Source organism: Erythrolamprus reginae, chromosome 1, assembly GCF_031021105.1.
Source record: "Erythrolamprus reginae isolate rEryReg1 chromosome 1, rEryReg1.hap1, whole genome shotgun sequence".
NCBI classification, from domain to species: Eukaryota; Metazoa; Chordata; class Lepidosauria; order Squamata; family Dipsadidae; genus Erythrolamprus; species Erythrolamprus reginae.
This window is the reverse complement of record NC_091950.1, coordinates 387839783-387858163: the sequence shown is the minus strand read 5'-3', so window position 1 is coordinate 387858163 and position 18381 is coordinate 387839783. Positions and strand designations below refer to the sequence as shown.

Below are 18381 nucleotides of genomic sequence, written 5' to 3'. Positions count from 1 at the left end.
GGGATATGAAATGTTAACTTTAGTATGTGCCTGCCCTCCAGTTAAAAAATGAATACAGTGCTTTATTAAAAGTAGGAGGTTTGAAATAGGACTATCCATAATAGATAGGGAAAAAAAATAATGACAGTCAAAAGAAGGATGACCACATGACAAAATTCAATAAGAAGCCCAGAGTTGCTAAGTTTAAAAGAATTATTAATTGCCCTGAGACTAGTAAACATTTGGCTTTTTAAAAAAATAATAAGACTTTTGTGCATTTGGAGTTTACCCTAATAAATCCTCAACCCTTTTCTGAAGCATATTTGTAATAATAATGATAACAATGCCTGCATCACTGCAAAATCTGTTACTGTCAGGTATATTCAGGTGAAAAGAACTTTCAGCTTCACAATATACAATTTGTATGACTTTTTTTTTCAAATGCTTCCACCAGTTTAGTTGATAAACTCTCTATCATTATACCCATTCTCTCTTGTTGGATTTTTGTTCTGAAGATATCTTTTTGGCTTAGATCGCTATGCATGATTTTTAAAATTTCACCCATATATCCCAAAACTGGCATTGGTTTTGGATGGTTCACTTGTTCCCCTTTTGTCCCTCAGTTTTGATAACAAGAGACTGAAACCTTAGATGCCTTAGACAAGAGAAAAATAATTTTAACAATGCGATTTGTGAATGGAAATATTGTACACAGTCTGCTATTTCAGCTGAGAGCCAAAGAAGAAAATAAGCAAAATGTTAACCTTCAGACATCAAATATGGTTTATGCAGACTTGCAGATTCTAGCTGTAGAGTTTTCCTGTGAGCAGGTTTCTGAAACGTTGAGGTTGAAATTCTATACTAATCTGTCCTGTTGTTGTTTGGATGGTGGTTTCTTTTCTACATACATTCAGCAGAGGACACCATCAGAACAAGTCTATGTTTGTAGTTCCCCAGAAATGCTATTAGAGTCAAATGATTATTGGCTAAATCATGACAACTATAGAAACAATAGAAATATTAAGCACCAAATTTTCACCAGAAACACATCAGTAATAAGTTATTTCCATACAGAGATTCAATCCTCCATTTTCATTTTTTTTGTTTTCCTTTTTTCCTTAGAAAATAGAAAAACATAAACAAACCAGAGAATGCCATAAGATCACTTTAAGGCTCACACAAAAACAAGTTGCATCATTGCAAATTCAATTCATATATCCCTCTTGGTAGCCTTAAAATGATGCCTGTAGTCAGAAGCCCAATTTTCAATCAAAGCATGTTCCTTTAAATGGACTTTCTTTTTGCTACTATGCTGAGTTTTATTAAGACTGAAAATGATTGGGAGAGGGAAGGAGAGAAATTATTGTGGAATTTTAAAATACTTTATAAACTCCTTCAAATGGTACTTATTTTCTCTCATGCTTGTTTTTGGTACTTAATTTAAAATTAAAGGCTATCTAAAAGGTGTTCTCAGAAATCAAATAGACCACTTATGCTTCGAAGTTTAAAGATATCAATGACAATTTCATTGAAAACCAATGTAATCACTTGCTTTTGGAGACTTGCACCTTGGTTCAATTTTTTTCAGACAAGGAGAGATGTTAATGGATGTAATGCTTTCCCTATTCAATTCAAGGAAATAAACAGTTTTGTGCACGAACTTTTAAAAAACATCTCCAGTTTCAATGAACTGGGCAGACTGTGCCAGAAGGGACATTTTTGTGCTTCTGAGCCATGCTAATTGTTGACTCGTTGTACAACAAAATGCAAATCAAAATCTGGGGTTTCATTGCTTTTTTGGGGAAAAAAGAGGATTATACCCTGAGATTCAAGTTTAATACAGTGAATCATAAAGAATCACCCCCTTTTTTCTATAGCAGGGATGCAGTTAATGTATAGTCCCATTAAAAATGACATGAGAAAGTGGAACTTAAATATATCAAATTAAAGTAACCTTTATGTCAATCAAAACACAGCAATGATCCCTCTTTAAACTTAGCCTGGCATTTCCTTCACTAGGGTGGGTGAGTGGGAGGGTAATCATTTTCATCTGTCTTGTGCCAATCTAAAAAAAAAATCAATGGCATTTCCTTTTTACCTGATTCTTTTGTACAATTTCATATTATGTATAAACACATGCACACAACTATTTGTGTGTGTGTGTGTGTCACTATATCTATTTATCTACCTATCTATTTATATGTCATTAAAATAATTAAAACATTTTGCATGAGGAAGGTGACAGTACGTAATGAAACTCAGCACCTAAGGGCATAAGGCAGTTGTAGGTTTTTTGTTTGTTTGTTTTATTTTTTATTATTAGTATTATTTTCAATCAGCACCAATCCCTATAATAATGTCCTACACTTGGTGTAAGATATAAAACTCAGAGGTGAAGTAATTAATGTTTCTCCAACCTCTGAATCGTGGAAGTTTGCAATACTGGTTGGTTTGTGTTATTGTTCTTGCTTTCTCCTGTGTGTAGAAAAAAAAAAAAACCCTTTCATTTCATTTTTACTTATAAAACATAGAGGATCTCTCTTTTCTTTAAATACATACAGCAACCAGAAAGAAAACTTATTGGAAGGTTATTTCAGAACTGTCTTGACCATAAACAGTTAACCCACCGCTCTCTCCCTCCCCCATGAAATCCCTCTTTTAATAGGTGGGTGTTTATTTGCAATAGTGTGCATGTCTGTCTGTGTGTGTGTATGCGTGTGTGTGTGTAGGGGCATTTGCATTTAAAGGAGCTTTTAAAGTGAAGATTCATACTGTAGCAATTCATACAAGAGAGGTCCATCTCTATACCTAATGCCTACAGCGGTGGGAGTGACGTACTGGAGAATGTTTATAGTCCTTCTCAACCTCCGGTCTACAAAATGAGCATCCCAAGCTGGGTATCTCTTTCTTGGGATGTCTATCTTAATGAGAGGGCCTTCTGGGTGGAATGGTCTCCCAGACGGAGTTGATGGCACCATAGCTCTCACTTGGAAAACTGGTAAGCATGTGTCAGCTGTGAGTTCCTCCTGTTGCTCCGTGGCCGCTCTGGGTGGCGTAGCCTGGGCCACCCTATACCCAGGGGTTTGAGGAGCCATGGGTTCAATGTCAGGGGGCAAAGGAATGCCCCAGAGCAGCTCGGCGCAACAGGAGCTGGCAAAAATCTTAGCTCTCGGCCCCATGGGATGCAGGACGCCGTAATATAAGAGCATCAGCGCTATCCCAGCAGCAAAGCTAAGAAAGACACAACAAAGCGCTGGCACAGCATATGAGTCAGTAGTGTTGGGATCTCGGTAACAATACCAAAGGAGCGTCAAGGCAGCATTCTCTGTCAAGACTATGGTGTAATAGGCAAACATTCGGTATCGGGTCCGCCCTTCCTTGACATTAAACCAGCAAAAAATGTACACAATCCCTACCACCATGTTGAAGAGAATCTCTTCCCATTTAGACATGCAGAAATCTGTCCCACCATGGATGATCCAGAAGGCCATGGCGCACCAGTGGACCACGACAAAGATCCCAAAATAGAGCTGGAAGATGGAAGCAAAGAGGGCAAAAGAGATAACTCTGGATGAGATGGTGAAGAGACGCCAGAAGAGATGGATAAGGGCTCCTCTATAACTCATGCTCTTCTTATCATCCCTAGAGTCCCGGAGAAGCTTGTGATAGGAGGCTAGCACCCAAGCCAGGGACATCAGGGAGGCCACAGAGGATACACCTGCCGGGAGAACACACACAAATCCACAGAGTTAAACTGGAGACACAGGAGAAAGGACGCAGTTGCTTACATCATCCTCTTGAGGGGCAGGTGTGAAACATGATTATAATGCGAGTCAGGTTAGCGAAAAAGATCTAGAGGAGGAAGAGAGAGAAAGAGAGACAGAGAGAAAGAGAGACAGAGAGAAAGAGAGAGAGAGAGAAATAAGCATAAACATGATCCCACCTGTAATAAATGCTGACTACCATTTGCATAATTTTATCACTTACAGAAGCAGCAACTGTAATTTTATATGCAGTTATGGTTTATGGTGATGGCTGTCATTGCCTATCAATAAAAGCTTGTGATTCTTAACCAAATAATGCAAATATCCTCTGTGACATCACAACAAGTAAACAAGTAATGAATAAAAGAATAAGAATTGGATGGAACCTTGGAGGTTTTATAGTCCAGCCCCCTACTCAGACCCTATACCAGTGATGGCGATCCTTCTTTTCCTCAGGGGCCAAAGGAGCATATGTGCATGCTATCATGTATAAGTAAGTGCTCACACCCATAATTCAATGCCTGGGGAGGGTGAAAACAGCTTTCCCTGCCCCCCCAGAGGACCAAAAATGGTCTGTTTCCCAACTTCATGTTTCGCCCTCTGCAGGCTCCAAAGGCTTCCCTGGAGTGGGAGGAGGGTAAAAACGCCTTTCCCCACCCCCCCAGAGCCTCTGTGCAAGCCACAAATCAGCTGGCTGGCACACACATACATGTTAGAGCTGAGCTAGGGCAACAGCTTGTGTGCCAGCAGATATGACTCCACGTGCCACCTGTGGCACCCATGTCATAGGTTCACCATCACTGCCCTATACCATTCCAGACAAGTGGTTGTCCAGTCCCTTCTTAAAAGCCTCCAGTGATCGAATACCCACAGCAAGCCATTCCACTGCTTAATCGTTAATTGTTCTCACTGTTAGGAAATTTCTCCTTAATTGTAAGTTGCTTCTTTCCTTGATTAGTTTCCATCCATTGTTTCTTTTCTTTCCATCTGATGCTTTGAAAAATAGGTTGATTTCCTCTTCTTTGTGGCAGCCCCTCAAATATTTGAACACTGCTATCATGTTACCCCTAATCCTTCTTTTCACTAGACCAGACTATCTTAATTCCTGCAACCATTCTTCATATGTTTTAGCCTCTACTCCCTAATTACCTTTCTTGCTTTTTTCTGCACTGTTTCCAGAGCTTCTTTTTTTTTTTTATAACATGCAATAGTGACCAAAACTGGATGCAATATTCTAAGTGTGGTCTTACTAAGCAGTACTAATACTTCACATAATCTTCATTCTATCACTCTGTTAATGCATCCAAGATTGTGTTGGCATTTTAGCTACTGCTGCATACTGCTGGCTCATATTTCAGTGATTGGCCACTAAGACCCCATAATCCCTCTCACAATTATTGCTTTTGAGCCAGATTTCATCTAATCTATACCTATACATTTAATTTTCTTGCCTAAATGTAAAACTTTGCTTTTCTATACATTGAATTTCATTTTGTTAGATAATGGCATAAGTGACTATGATTTCTAACTTCCTGAATTAAAGTTGTCCAGGAAACAAAGTGAATTGTGAACTTTTTTCCACTCTTATTTGAAATCCTGCCATTGAGGGACATTTTTTGAATTCAGCTCTGCACAAAATAGGCCCAGAATCTTCTTCTATTCTGCCCTTACATGTACTCTCAGATATATGTCTCAGCTTCGTTTATATTCTTTATCATGCATGATAAAGAATCTTTGAAGTGGCACTAGTATAATTTTGTTCAATAGCCACAAGTTACAACAGCTTATTTTAAAAGGGAATTATAGAATCATGAACATATACGTATACAAAGTGCTATTGTTATTGAGATATTTCCACAACAAGGTGGGTAAATTTCAGAGTTTAGGTCATTAATCTATCCAGTTTTGCTGCTCTGCTGATGTGTTATGAACTTTTCACAACAAGCTTGTAGTTGGTCTCTAAAGAGAAGTGATCCTGACCTCTCCACTTCAGAGGTGAGTTCCTACTGGTTTTAACTGATTCTTGAGAACTGTTAGTAAACTGGTGATGATGTCATGGAGCCGGTTCTGTTGGTGCTGGTTCATGGGCACCACCATTTTGGTTTTGGCTTCTGCGCATGCCCAGAAGCTACTTTTTGCTTCTGTACAGTGCAAGAGGAAGTAAACCAGCAGTGGAGGTGAGTTAGAACCCACCCCTGCTCTACTTCTCTTCTCTGTCTTGAGTCTAGTCTGCCTTTTTACAGATATCATCCTGCATGTGGATTATAATGTTTGGTTGGGAATAGAGGACATCTGGATATAAAGACAGGAGTCAATCCCTGCTCATCTGCCTGTGATTCATATAGCAGACAACTTTGGTCCTGAAGATATCAGCTAAAGTTGCTGGCCAAACATCAAGTACCCTATTTTTCGGAGTATAAGACACACCCTTTTCCTCCTTAAAAGAGGCTGATAATTTGGGTGTGTCTTATACTCTGAATATAGCTTTTTTTCCAGCCCTAACTAGCTGCTAATGATCTTCCCACCTCTTACATTGCAGGCTCTTTCATTGTTTTTCTCTGCGAAGAATGTTTTCCAATCCCTAAGTCTTTGAAGTTTTTTTTTCATTGCTCTAACTTGCTCCAAATAGCTTTCTTTCCAGCCCTAACCAGGTGCTAACGATGTTCTCAGCTCTTACTGGCTTGCAAGCTCTTTCATTGCTACTCTCTGTGAAGAATGTTTTCAAAACCCTGGCTTTGTAGGGTTTTTTTTTTCATTCTCTAGTTGCCCTGAATGTTTCTTTCCAGCCCTAACCAGGTGCTAACAATGTTCCCAGCTCTTACCGGCTTGCAAGCTCTTTCATTGTTACTCTCTGCAAATAATGTTTTCCAAGCCCTAAGACTTTTCATGTTTTTTTTTCATTGCTCTAACTTGCTTCGAATAAGTTTCTTTCTAGTCTTAACCAGGTGCTAATGAAGTTCCCAGCTCTTACTGGCTTGCAAGCTTTTTCACTATTACTCTCTCCAAATAAAGTTTTTTTTAAAGCCCTAACCAGGGGATAAAATAGTGTGCTGACTAAGGACGCTAGCCAGATGAATAACTGGTAAGCAGATTCTTTCCCTATTTTCCTTCCCCAAAACTAAGGTTCATCTTATACTCTGGTGCATCTTATATGCTGACACACTGTTGTTTGGACCATGGACACTAAATCCTAAAGCCCAACAATAACTATTTCCCCCCTAACTAGGACTACTATATTGCGATGGCAAATTTTCAAAAAACCAACTAAAATAGTGGCACAGAGAAGCCACCAGTTTTGTGTTGTGTCCCAAAAAAGCACCTTTGGGACAACCATGACCTGGATGACTGAGAATCTCTACAGTCTTTTAGCCATGCAATGTGGGAGGAACACCTTTGAATGGTATGGGAGGAGGAATGGATTTTCAGTGGGAAAAAATTGCAGACTACAAGAACCAGGAGCACCATTTAGGTGACCCTGAGGAGACAGATAAATCTCCGAGTGCTTCAGCGAACCTTTAAAACAGGGGTGTCAAACTCAAGGCCTAGGGGCTGGATCTGGCCCACAGGGTACTCTCAGTGCTTCTGCCAGTGAAAATGGAGACCCAGGGAGGCTGCACACACAGTTTTCGCTGGCAGAGGGCTGCAGGAGGCCATCACACTCAGAAATGGAGCTTCAATGAGTAATGTTGAGTGGCCACACCCACTGTGATCACGCCCCACCACCATCTAGCCCCCCCCCAAGATCAATCACAACCCTGTGGCCCTCAATGAAATAGAGTTTAACCCCTCCTGCTCTAAAAGGATGCAAATGACCAGCTGTCTGCAAGGAATATACAGTGGTACCTCTACTTACGAACTTAATTCGTTCCGTGACCAGGTTCTTAAGTAGAAAAGTTTGTAAGAAGAAGCAATTTTTCCCATAGGAATCAATGTAAAAGCAAATAATGTGTGCGATTGGGGAAACCACAGGGCGAGTGGAGACTGTTTCTTCCCAAGAGATTCCTAGAGAGGCCCCACGGAGGCTTTTCCCTGCCTTTTCCAGGGCTCGGGTTTGTAAGTGGAAAAAGGTTCTTGAGAAGGGGCAAAAAGATCTTGAACACCGAGTTCTTATCTAGAAAAGTTTGTAAGGAGATGCGTTTGTAGGTAGAGGTACCACTGTACATCCTTCCATTATCGTGTCAGAGCTGAAGAAGCTTCTTGGATGAGAAGCGAAACATCTTCATAGACAAAACAAGAAAGTCCAGTTGCCTCCTGAAAAAGCACATTTGGGACACCAGTTTTTGTTAGAGTTTGTAGCAATCCAAACAGCACATAAGTAAATAATTCAGCAGGATTGATTTATATAAGAATCATCTTTATATACAATAAATTCAGCAGAAGCCAGAACCAGAACTCAGAATCCAGAAGTACACAATAAATATAATCACAGAAGGTATAGAATCACAGAAGCACTGATATATGTAAATACAGATCAATGAACCTAAGCCATGCCCAGGCTCCATAAACAGTCCATAAACAGTCCCCAATGGCTGACCTGTTACCATGTCTATTCCAATTCATGAACCCTCATATACTGACATTCCTCCTTTCATACCTGGAATAGATATCAAACCAAATAACTTAATATTCTTCCCATGGTAAACTCCACCCAATGGCTTGGTCATTATATCTACCATATTGTCCTCTGAAGAACAGTCAAGCAAGCTAATTAATTTACATTTGATGGCTTCTCTTACATTTCAGTATTTAAAATCCACATGCTTGCTTCTATTCTTTACCCTGTCACCTGTTGCAATTTAATGCAAGTAGCATTATCCTCAAATGCTGTTAGAGCTTCAGTTACTTTTACATTTAAATCCTTTAACAGCTATACATACCAAGTTATCTCTGAGCAAAGCTCAGACAGAACACTAAATTCTGCCTCTGCCATAGGAATGGCAACAGTTGTTTGTTTTCTGGACATTCAATTAAAATCCCTCAAAACAATACCACAATACCAGAATTGGACTTTCTGATTTTTATATTATTGGCATAATCACTGTCAACGTAACATTTTAAGTTCAATTCTTTAGAGACCTGTATTTGAAGACCCAAGTTCACAGTTCCCTTCAAACACCTGATAATCCTTTTTATACCCACCCAGAAATTGTGTTGATGCAGCAGTAAAGTGACTTAAGATGCTTACTACACAAGATATGTCTGGTCAGGACCACTGTGACAGATATAACAAGTTCCCTATTGCAGACTGATATATCTCTTGATCACAGGCTTCACTTTTGTCCTCACCCAAATTGTTGTGAAAATCTGGGCTCGTAGGTATTGGTGCAGTATTATAATCCTTCATGTTGTATCTCTCCAACAGCTGTTTAATTTTCCTTCTTTGAGAACATAACCATCTTTGTCAGATTTTTATATCGCTACACTGAGATAGTTTTTTATTTCTTAAAAATCTTGTAATTCAGAATTTTTGCTAATTGATTAACAAATTCCTTTTTCTGTGACAGATCTTTTGCAATGAAGCAGAAATAATTTACAAATGCTAATAATTAACAATCCCCACCTTGTATCTTTCTAGTGCAAAGATTACCCTTGCAATTCCTGAACCCAAGATCCTTCAGTGCAGTATCTAAACAGATATTCCAATTCCTAGCTGACTGCTTCAGCCCATAAATGGCCTTGTTCTATTTATATACAGTGTTAGACTTTTTGCTTTTATACCCTGGTGCTTGAATCATGTAACTTTCTTCCTCTAATTATGCATTGAGGAATGCTATGGTTATATCAAAATGCCAAATTGTATGGCCACGTCGCACTGCCAACACTATTGCCAACCTTATGCTTTTATTCTTTATAGTTGGTGCAAATACCTCATCATAGTGCATGTTTTTCTTTTGTGAAAAACCTTGTGGCACTAATCTTGCTTTATACTGTATCTCATTGTTGGGCAGTACTTTCTTTTTGTACACACATTTACATCCTACAGCTTTGCAACCGTGTGGCAAAATCATAGATGTGAACATGTTATGTTGACCAATGGATTTCATTGCTTTGCCCATGGCTTCTTTCCACTTTACTTGCTCAATTTTGGATAGTGCCAATACTTCCTGATAGTTTCTTGGCTCAAACCATAACATTACACACCTTATCTTTACTAGCAGAATATCTTTCAGGCAGAATCCCCTTGTTCCATTGCTCTGATCTGGACGGCATTGACTGCTCTTGTGTTTCAACTCTCTCTTGCTTCATATCCAAGTCATCATCTTCACCTGACTCCTTTTCTTGCTCTCTTTCAGTTTCTCCTCCCTGAACGCTGATACTGGCACTAAGTGAGTTACCGTCACTAAGTGGGTCAGTGTCACTAAGTGGATCACTCCAAAAACTGGTATCAGTTCTGTTCCAATTCTGCTCTGAAAAACAAGCAGACCTGGAAATGACTATTCTTTTGCTCCCATCGCTAAAGCTCTTTGAGCCAGGCTCATAGCTTTCCAGCCTTTGGTTGACCTTTTTTCTTGATTGCTTTTGGAATATGCACCCATGCATTGCTTCCAAAACCCCTTAAACGTGCCAGAGATGGCTTTCTCCCATATAACACAGCATATGGAGTGTTATTAATAGAGGAACTCTGTTTGATTAAATAATTAGCCTATTGGTTAAATAATTAACAGTCAACATGGCTTCACCCCAGTATGACCTGCTCAGACCAGAATCCTTCAACTGAGAGTCCTCCGTTGTTTGTAACACAGCATTTCATGTCTCAGTTGCTGTGTACAGATTTGTGCATATGTGTTTTATTCCTAACAGTCCCAATGACTGTTGAAAACTTGCTGACATGAATTCTGAACCTCTGTCAGTTTGCAGCGGACATACCTGCTGTTTATATCTCCGCTATAGCGCCTCTATTTTACTCTTTGGTTAATTTGGTTAAACCAAATCTGTTGTAGTTGTCTACAATGACCAGTGCATACTTTGTTCCACCCAAACTGGCCTGCATTGGCCCAATCAAATCTGCATGTACCAGTTCTAGAGTTTTTGTTGTCTTCATTGTCTTTGCTTATTGGAAATACCTTAGACTTTGATCATTTACAGACTGCACAGTCCAAATATGCCTTATACCCTTTTATGTCTCAAAACTGTTGCATCTTTTGCAAAACTCTCAAGCTGGCATGGCCAAGGTTTCTACATAAGAGATGAATTTATGAGTCATATTGTACCACATTTCCAAATGTTTTGGAACATTGAACATTATTCCTGCAATGCATAAATATTATCCTGCTTTATGCCCTGTGCACATAAATTTCTATTTCTCTTTATGAGACATTTCCCATTTTCAAATGTGGTCTCAAATCCTTGATGGTGTAGACTAGAGACACTCAATAAACTATGTTCCATTTCAGGCACACACAATATGTTACTAAACTTTTCCTTCAGAAGTATGGAATCACCATACTGCCTTTTCCAATGATTTTAGCCTTCTGGCCTCTTGCCAAGGCTAAGGCATCTCCTTCAGCTGGATCCATTTTGAAAAACAATTTAGAATTGTTTAACAATAGTTTGAGTAGCCCCTATCTTTGAACTGCACCAGCATTAGACTATTATGCACTTCTGATCCAGAACTTTCCCATCCCTCCTTGTTAAAGGAGAGAGGACGCATCTGGTGGAAGAAAGGAGAGGGCAATATATATCAGTTTTAAGTTTTGAAATCTTTGCTGGACTCTTCTGTTACTCTGGTGTCTGCAGACATCATCTCTGCAGACATCCTCTCTGTTGCTGTTCTCTATCTGCACCTTGGGCCCCCACCTCAGGAATTTCTCCTCATGGATTTTTCCAAAATGGCATTTCCATTCATAAGTCCTGTTCTGGTTTGCACTCACAAACACCTTTCATCAAGACTAGTTAACACCAACGGTACCTTCTGAGATTCAGGAATATGCATGCCATGCTGTTCCAACTCAATAAGTAAAGTTTGCATTTACGTCAAATGCTTCTCATATGGAATTTTGAAGATAAGCTGTTAGTCTTACATACTTGCAAAGTTCCTTAAAACCTTGACTTCCACTGCTTCCAATACATAATAAGGTTTATATATTTGGGCTCATCTACACCAAGAACCATAGGTGGTAAGCCACATGTAGCTAATGGACTAGTATTTTGAACCTTTCCCATCAGTTGCTCTTTGAATTGTTTAACTGGTTTCATCCCAGCTGCCATCTGGAGACTCAAAAGTACTATTTACAGAGAGTACTTCCTTGCATTCTATAATGGGCAGTAGTAATAACGTTGAAGAACAGGAGGAACAAGGTAGTGGTGGAATAAAATAAATCTGAACTGAAAGCAGAAATGTACCTTGAGAAAGTGTCTCAGGTACAACCTTCACTAGTTCTTGTGAAAATAAAGGAATAGTAATAGTATTTAGACGTATATACTGCTTCATAATGTTTTTACAGCCCTCTCTAATGGAAGATTCTAATAGAAGATTTTGTTAGCTGGTATGTCTTGTTCCGTCCTGAGTCAGCCACACCCAGTGAGCGGCATTAAGCTGGCCACACCCACCCAGTTGGCCACTCCCAGTGAGCTGTGTCAAGCTGGCTGTACCCACCCAGTTGATCACACCCACTCAGTCAGTCACGTCCACCCAGTTGGCCCCCCGATGTCAACCATAGCTCTGAGGTGGGCCTCTATGAAATTGAGTTTGACACCCTGCTGTAACCCTATAATAAAGTAGCATTAGCATTCATAGTATGACTCTAGTTTAGTTTAATCTCTTGAAGAGATGACACATTTCAACCTCCTTAAGCGCAGAACACCATATGGGTTAGACGACTCAGAAACTGTTATCACATACCAGTAACAACAGTATCTTGCCTCTCTATCATTCATTGGAGGGACATCTTTTATGGTGGGTGGGTGTCCAAAACAATCAAAATGGCAACTGTGATGATGTGAATGAAGCCACACTCTCTTTTTATATGCTGTCTGAACACTTTCATCTCCTCTCTGCAAATGCCCTGATCCACTGAGCGTTTCTGGGTATTGTAGGAGTTATTAGGGAAGATTAAGTTAAAGGGTAGATAAAGCAGAAATAAAGACCCCAAGGGATTTTAGATGTCTTAGGGCTAAGGACACTAGAATGCTTTAAAGCTTATGTGAGATGGTACTGTGTGAGTTAATAGCGTTGCTTCTCCAGTTTAGAACAATAACAAGAAATTGAAATACTAGATAAACATGTTCTCCTATTACAGTGATGGCAAACCTATGGCACGGGTACCACAGGTGGCACACAAAGCCATATCTGCTGGCCCATGAGCCGTTGCCCTAGCTTAGCTCCAGCACGCATTTGTGTACTGGCCAGCTGATTTTCGGCTTGCACAGAGGCTCTGGGAGGGCATTTTTGGCTTCCCCAGATTCCAGGGAAGCCTCTGGAGCCTGGGGAAAGTAAAAAACGGGCTTAGCAGAAGTTGGGATACATGCTGTTTCTGGCCTCCAGAGGGCCTCTGGAGGGGAGGCAATTTTCGCCCTCTCCAGGCGTTGAATGTGTGGGCAGTCACATAGGCACAATAGTGTGTGCACACGTGCTTTTGGCACCTGCGGGAAAAAAGGTTCACCCTCTCTCTCCTATTATATAACTCTGTGTGTGTGTGTGTGTGTGTGTGTGTGTGAGAGAGAGAGAGAGAGAGAGAGAAAGAAAGAGAGAGCAGAGAGGTAAGGAGAGAAAGAAAACAAACATAGTTTAATTCTATGCTTGCTGGCATTATCTTGACCAGAGGTCTTCAAACTTGGCAACTTTAAGACTTGTGCACTTCAACTCCCAGAATTATCCAGTCAGCTATGCTGGCTGGAGAATTCTGGGAGTTGAGGTCCACGAGTCTTAAAGTTGCCAAGTTTGGGGACCCCTGATCTACACCAGTGCTTCTCAGACTTGGCAACTTTAAGATGTATCAACTTCAGCTCCCAAAATAGCCAGGACTGCTTCGTGAATTCTGAGAGTTGAGGTCCATACATCTTAAACTTAACTTGCCAAGTTTGAGAAATAGTGATCTAAACTCAGAAAACTTTTAAAAAGTTAATTTGATATCCATTGCAAAAACATGAAAAATACGAACTTGTCACAATTTCTTTTCTGACTAAATCAAAGGCCTCGGGGTCTGTGACTAGAAGCTAGCTTAGCTCACAGTACTTTGGAGTTTGTGAATTCTCCAGGTCCTTTTGAAATATAGGAGAAAAAAATAGTTGTGCCATATCAGCAGTTATTTTGGAAATCAGAAATTTCCATTGGTTTGTAAAAGAAAGTCCAGGATTAACAGAATGGGGTTAAATCCTGTTCTCTGCCAAGACTTATTTCATAAACAAAATCATGGGAATGGGATGAGCTATGCTAGAAGCAGTGAATTGCTGAGTTCGCATTCCTTCAGAGTTAATCAGTCAGAGGCTGAAGCTAAGGACAGGCTTTCAGATTTTTTTATATTCTCTTTTTAATACTTTTCTTCTCTTTCTTTTCCTCTTCTGCCTCCTGTCCTCCCTCCCTCTTTTCCCCTCATCTCTTTATTCAGCAAGTACTGTAGGGCTCTTGCTAGGGGGAAATGCTGCCAATTTGGCCCAGTTTGGGACTACTGGTAGCAGCGGCTGCCAATAATTCAGAGAATTGGTAGCAGCGGCTTCACGAGGCCCCACCCACCTACCCGGATGTGGCCATTCTCCAGTGGGCGGAGCTATCCTCCAATAGATTGGGTTATGATGGTCTTGTGACGTGATAGAACTGAATCAATTACTTAAAAGGGAAGACCCCCCCCAAGACCAACCCCTCTTCGATTCAGTCCGTGACTTAGGATGCGTGCTTTCTCCTTCACTGGACTACAGGCTTAGGCCTAACTTTGCATTACTTTCTCAATACTTCATTTGAACTACTACACTCAAGGATCAGAAGATTCTGGACATCAGGCATAATCAACAGCAGCACCAAGCCGATCGGTCCGGCAGGACCTTGAGAGTTGGCAGGGTCTCTCCTCCCCTCGTGCTTCCAAAGCGGCATAAGTGTGGTAAGCCCACGCTGAGGAGGGGATGGAGGAGTGATAAACCCTGAGGAACGGCACAGCCACATTCCTTTTTTAACTCTCTGCGCACATGCAAAGCCTTCCGATGAGGGTGAAAAAGCACGTGTGTTGATAAGGAAGGTAGGTAGATTTCACAGCTGGCTCATGCCAGGGGAGTGAACTGATGACCTAGCTATTCCAAGGAAACTGTGGACAAGAGAGATAGTGTTTTACCAGCCATTTTTAATGGCCAACATTCACTGCAAATGTTTGTTTCTCATTATACTGTATCCAGTTGCAATCCTTCAGATTCTATTTACTTTATACTCTTCCTCCAAATGTATATACAATAATTTACATGAAAAAAATAATAATTCCATGGTTGAAATGACACTATTGTTAAATCATGCAATGGTTTCCTTCTTGAAAAATCAATATGTAATAATAAATGACCAGACACCTGCCTTCCTTTCTGGATGCAATATTCTAAGTGTGGTTTCACTAAGCAGTACTAATACTTCACATAATCTTCACATAATCCACAAGAATGTCCACTGCAAGGTAGGCAGGGGAAAGTAGACTGAGATTCTGCAGAAGCAGGAACGGAAGCCTTCTCAGAGAACTTCTTAAAGGAAATGCCTTTTAGGTTTTATAAATTCTGAGCTAACCTTCTTTAATCTTAAGGAAGTACAGAGTGGGGGAACTGTGGAGTTCTTGGTGCTTTCTGAGCTTGCTTGTTTTGCTTGGAGACATTTCATTACCCAACTAACTGTCAGACAACTGGTGATGTTTCCTAGTTGTATAATGAAATGTCTGCAAGCAATCAACCAAGCTAAGAGAGCACCAAGGATCCCACAATTGTACCCTAAAGTACAGTAAAGTATTCTCTTCAATTGGGGGAATTACCCTTGACTAATGGGAAGGACCATCTCAACCACTGAACTTTCCACCTGGGTGAGAAATTACAAATGCATGTCCGAAAGTCTTCCAAAATGAGGAGCACCCGTCAGATCACTTACACGGTAAAGCTTCTGCACGGTTCTTCTGGATCATTATGCAGAGTTGTAGCACCAATTGTGGGGCGCTCTCGAGAAAGGTCTCTAAGAGGCGCAGCATGTTGACATCTGCATACTCGTACATCATAGCCCAGTAAAAACGCCGCTGGTGTTCCTTTTGCCTCTGGCTTTGGATCCCCAGATACATGGTTCGGATATACCTGGACACAGGAAGAGAGTATGGACAAAATATGAAATGATGAGAGAATCAGGTGAAAGATAATTCCTTCCTCCATGTTAGTTCATTGCCTTTCTTCTTAGCTCCCATGCTTTTCAATGAGGATAATCATTCTTCTAAACTGCACAGTCAGAGATATTACTTCTTTTCTCAATGTAATACATTTTCTTACATTTTCTTAAATGAAAACATTTAGTATTGTTTCTTGTCTGGGGAAGATGCAGGTTATGTATTGCAACAAGGAATCAATTTTAAAGCAGTGCATTCTTGTTCTCCAATGATCAAAATAGAGTTCCTTCTCTAAAATTAGAAAAAAAAAAGATGCATGTGCTTTTTAATATGAGGAAGAATTCATGTAGGTCAATTGAAGAGGAGCAGTTGCTTATTTTATCAAAATCTTTCAAACTGTCATAGAAACAATCTATATGGTCTTACTTGAAGTAAGTCATCTAAGTGCAGCATTTTGGGGTATAAACAAAGTATATAAGATGTTTCCAAATGTAAAATAATGCACTTGGGGAAAAGGAATCCTCAATCTGAGTATTGCATTGGCAGTTCTGTGTTAGCAAAAACTTCAGAAGAGAAGGATTTAGGGGTAGTGATTTCTGACAGCCTCAAAATGGGTGAGCAGTGTGGTCGGGCGGTAGGAAAAGCAAGTAGGATGCTTGGCTGCATAGCTAGAGGTATAACAAGCAGGAAGAGGGAGATTGTGATCCCCTTATATAGAGCACTGGTGAGAGCACATTTGGAGTACTGTGTTCAGTTCTGGAGACCTCACCTACAAAAAGATATTGACAAAATTGAACGGGTCCAAAGACGGGCTACAAGAATGGTGGAAGGTCTTAAGTATAAAACGTATCAGGAAAGACTTCATGAACTCAAACTGTATAGTCTGGAGGACAGAAGGAAAAGGGGGGACATGATCGAAACATTTAAATATGTTAAAGGGTTAAATAGGGTTCAGGAGGGAAGTGTTTTTAATAGGAAAGTGAACACAAGAACAAGGGGACACAATCTGAAGTTAGTTGGGGGAAAGATCAAAGGCAACATGAGAAAATATTATTTTACTGAAAGAGTAGTAGATCCTTGGAACAAACTTCCAGCAGACGTGGTTGGTAAATCCACAGTAACCGAATTTAAACATGCCTGGGATAAACATATATCCATTGTAAGATAAAATACAGGAAATAGTATAAGGGCAGACTAGATGGACCATGAGGTCTTTTTCTGCCGTCAGACTTCTATGTTTCTATGTTTCTTCTATGTTTCTTATTTTCAACTCTGAAAAGGATGGAGAATGTCTTTCATATATGGTAAAATGGTGTTGGTGAAGCTCAAAAATTACATCCTAACTTGTATCATAGCTGTAGCAATCGCAGCAAAACAAGGTCAACTCTGAATGAAACAGAATTGCCTGGAAACTTGTTACATTTTTCTAAAAGAATGAGCAAGAAGTGATTCAGGTTTGACACTAGGTGGCAATATGCTCTAATTGTATAAAATTTGATATTTAGGCTGTAAAGCAGTGTTTCTCAATTGTTTTCTGTTATGCCCCTCCCTAAGAAGAAGTAAACATTTTGCGACCCCACCCCCCAACTCTCTGTGATTGTTTGCAATATTCAGCATGTTTTCACTGAAAAAACTCAAGCTTTTGGGGGAAAGATCAGAAGCAACATGAGAAAATATTATTTTACTGAAAGAGTAGTAGATGCTTGGAACAAACTTCCAGCAGGGATGGTGGGTAAATCCACAGTGACTGAATTTAAACATGCCTGTGATAAATATATATCCATCCCAAGATAAAATACAGGTAGTATAAGGGCAGATTAGATGGACCATGAGGTCTTTTTCTGCCGTCAATCTTCTATGTGTCTATGTTAAGCGGCTTATTGGTGTGATTGGGGTATAATGTATTTAAGTGATGCCTTAATTTATTTGACTTCATGCTGTCTGCTGCCAACATTTTTAGACACAGTAAACATACCGGTCTTTCCTTGTGTCCCACTGTAGTCACAGTGAAATCAAGCGCTACATGCGGTTCATATATTTCCTCGTCTTAGTTTTTGGGAGACTTACGTTTGTCTCAATCTCTCTCTCTTATTCCTCCTTTCTTTTCTTCCCTGTTAAGCATTTTCACATGGTGTCTCTAAAGGGTTTGTTATCTGCACTTTGTATCTCTTGCTCTGTGCTGTTGTTTGGTGCAAAAATCCGCTACTCCCTCTGGCAAAAAAAGCATGTTCCCCGAAGTCATGCCCCCTCGGCATTACTCCACACTCCCGCCCCAGGGGCCCCACCCCACTATTTGAGAAACACTGCTGTAAAGTCATGCCTTGGACAAAAACAGGATTCTACTTTCGATTCTACTTTCACATTACCTT

At 40.1% G+C, this 18381-nt stretch overlaps 1 protein-coding gene across 1 annotated transcript in view; it reads right to left on the bottom strand.

Annotated features, from left to right (window-relative positions):
• Window positions 1-2732: 2732 nt before the first annotated feature.
• The window catches only part of XKR6 (XK related 6), a 200393-nt gene continuing 184744 nt past the window's right edge, over window positions 2733-18381 (bottom strand). Inside the window, 2 exon segments of the mRNA XM_070734841.1 lie at window positions 2733-3697; window positions 15790-15986. Coding sequence (XP_070590942.1) covers window positions 2733-3697; window positions 15790-15986 — 1162 coding nt within the window.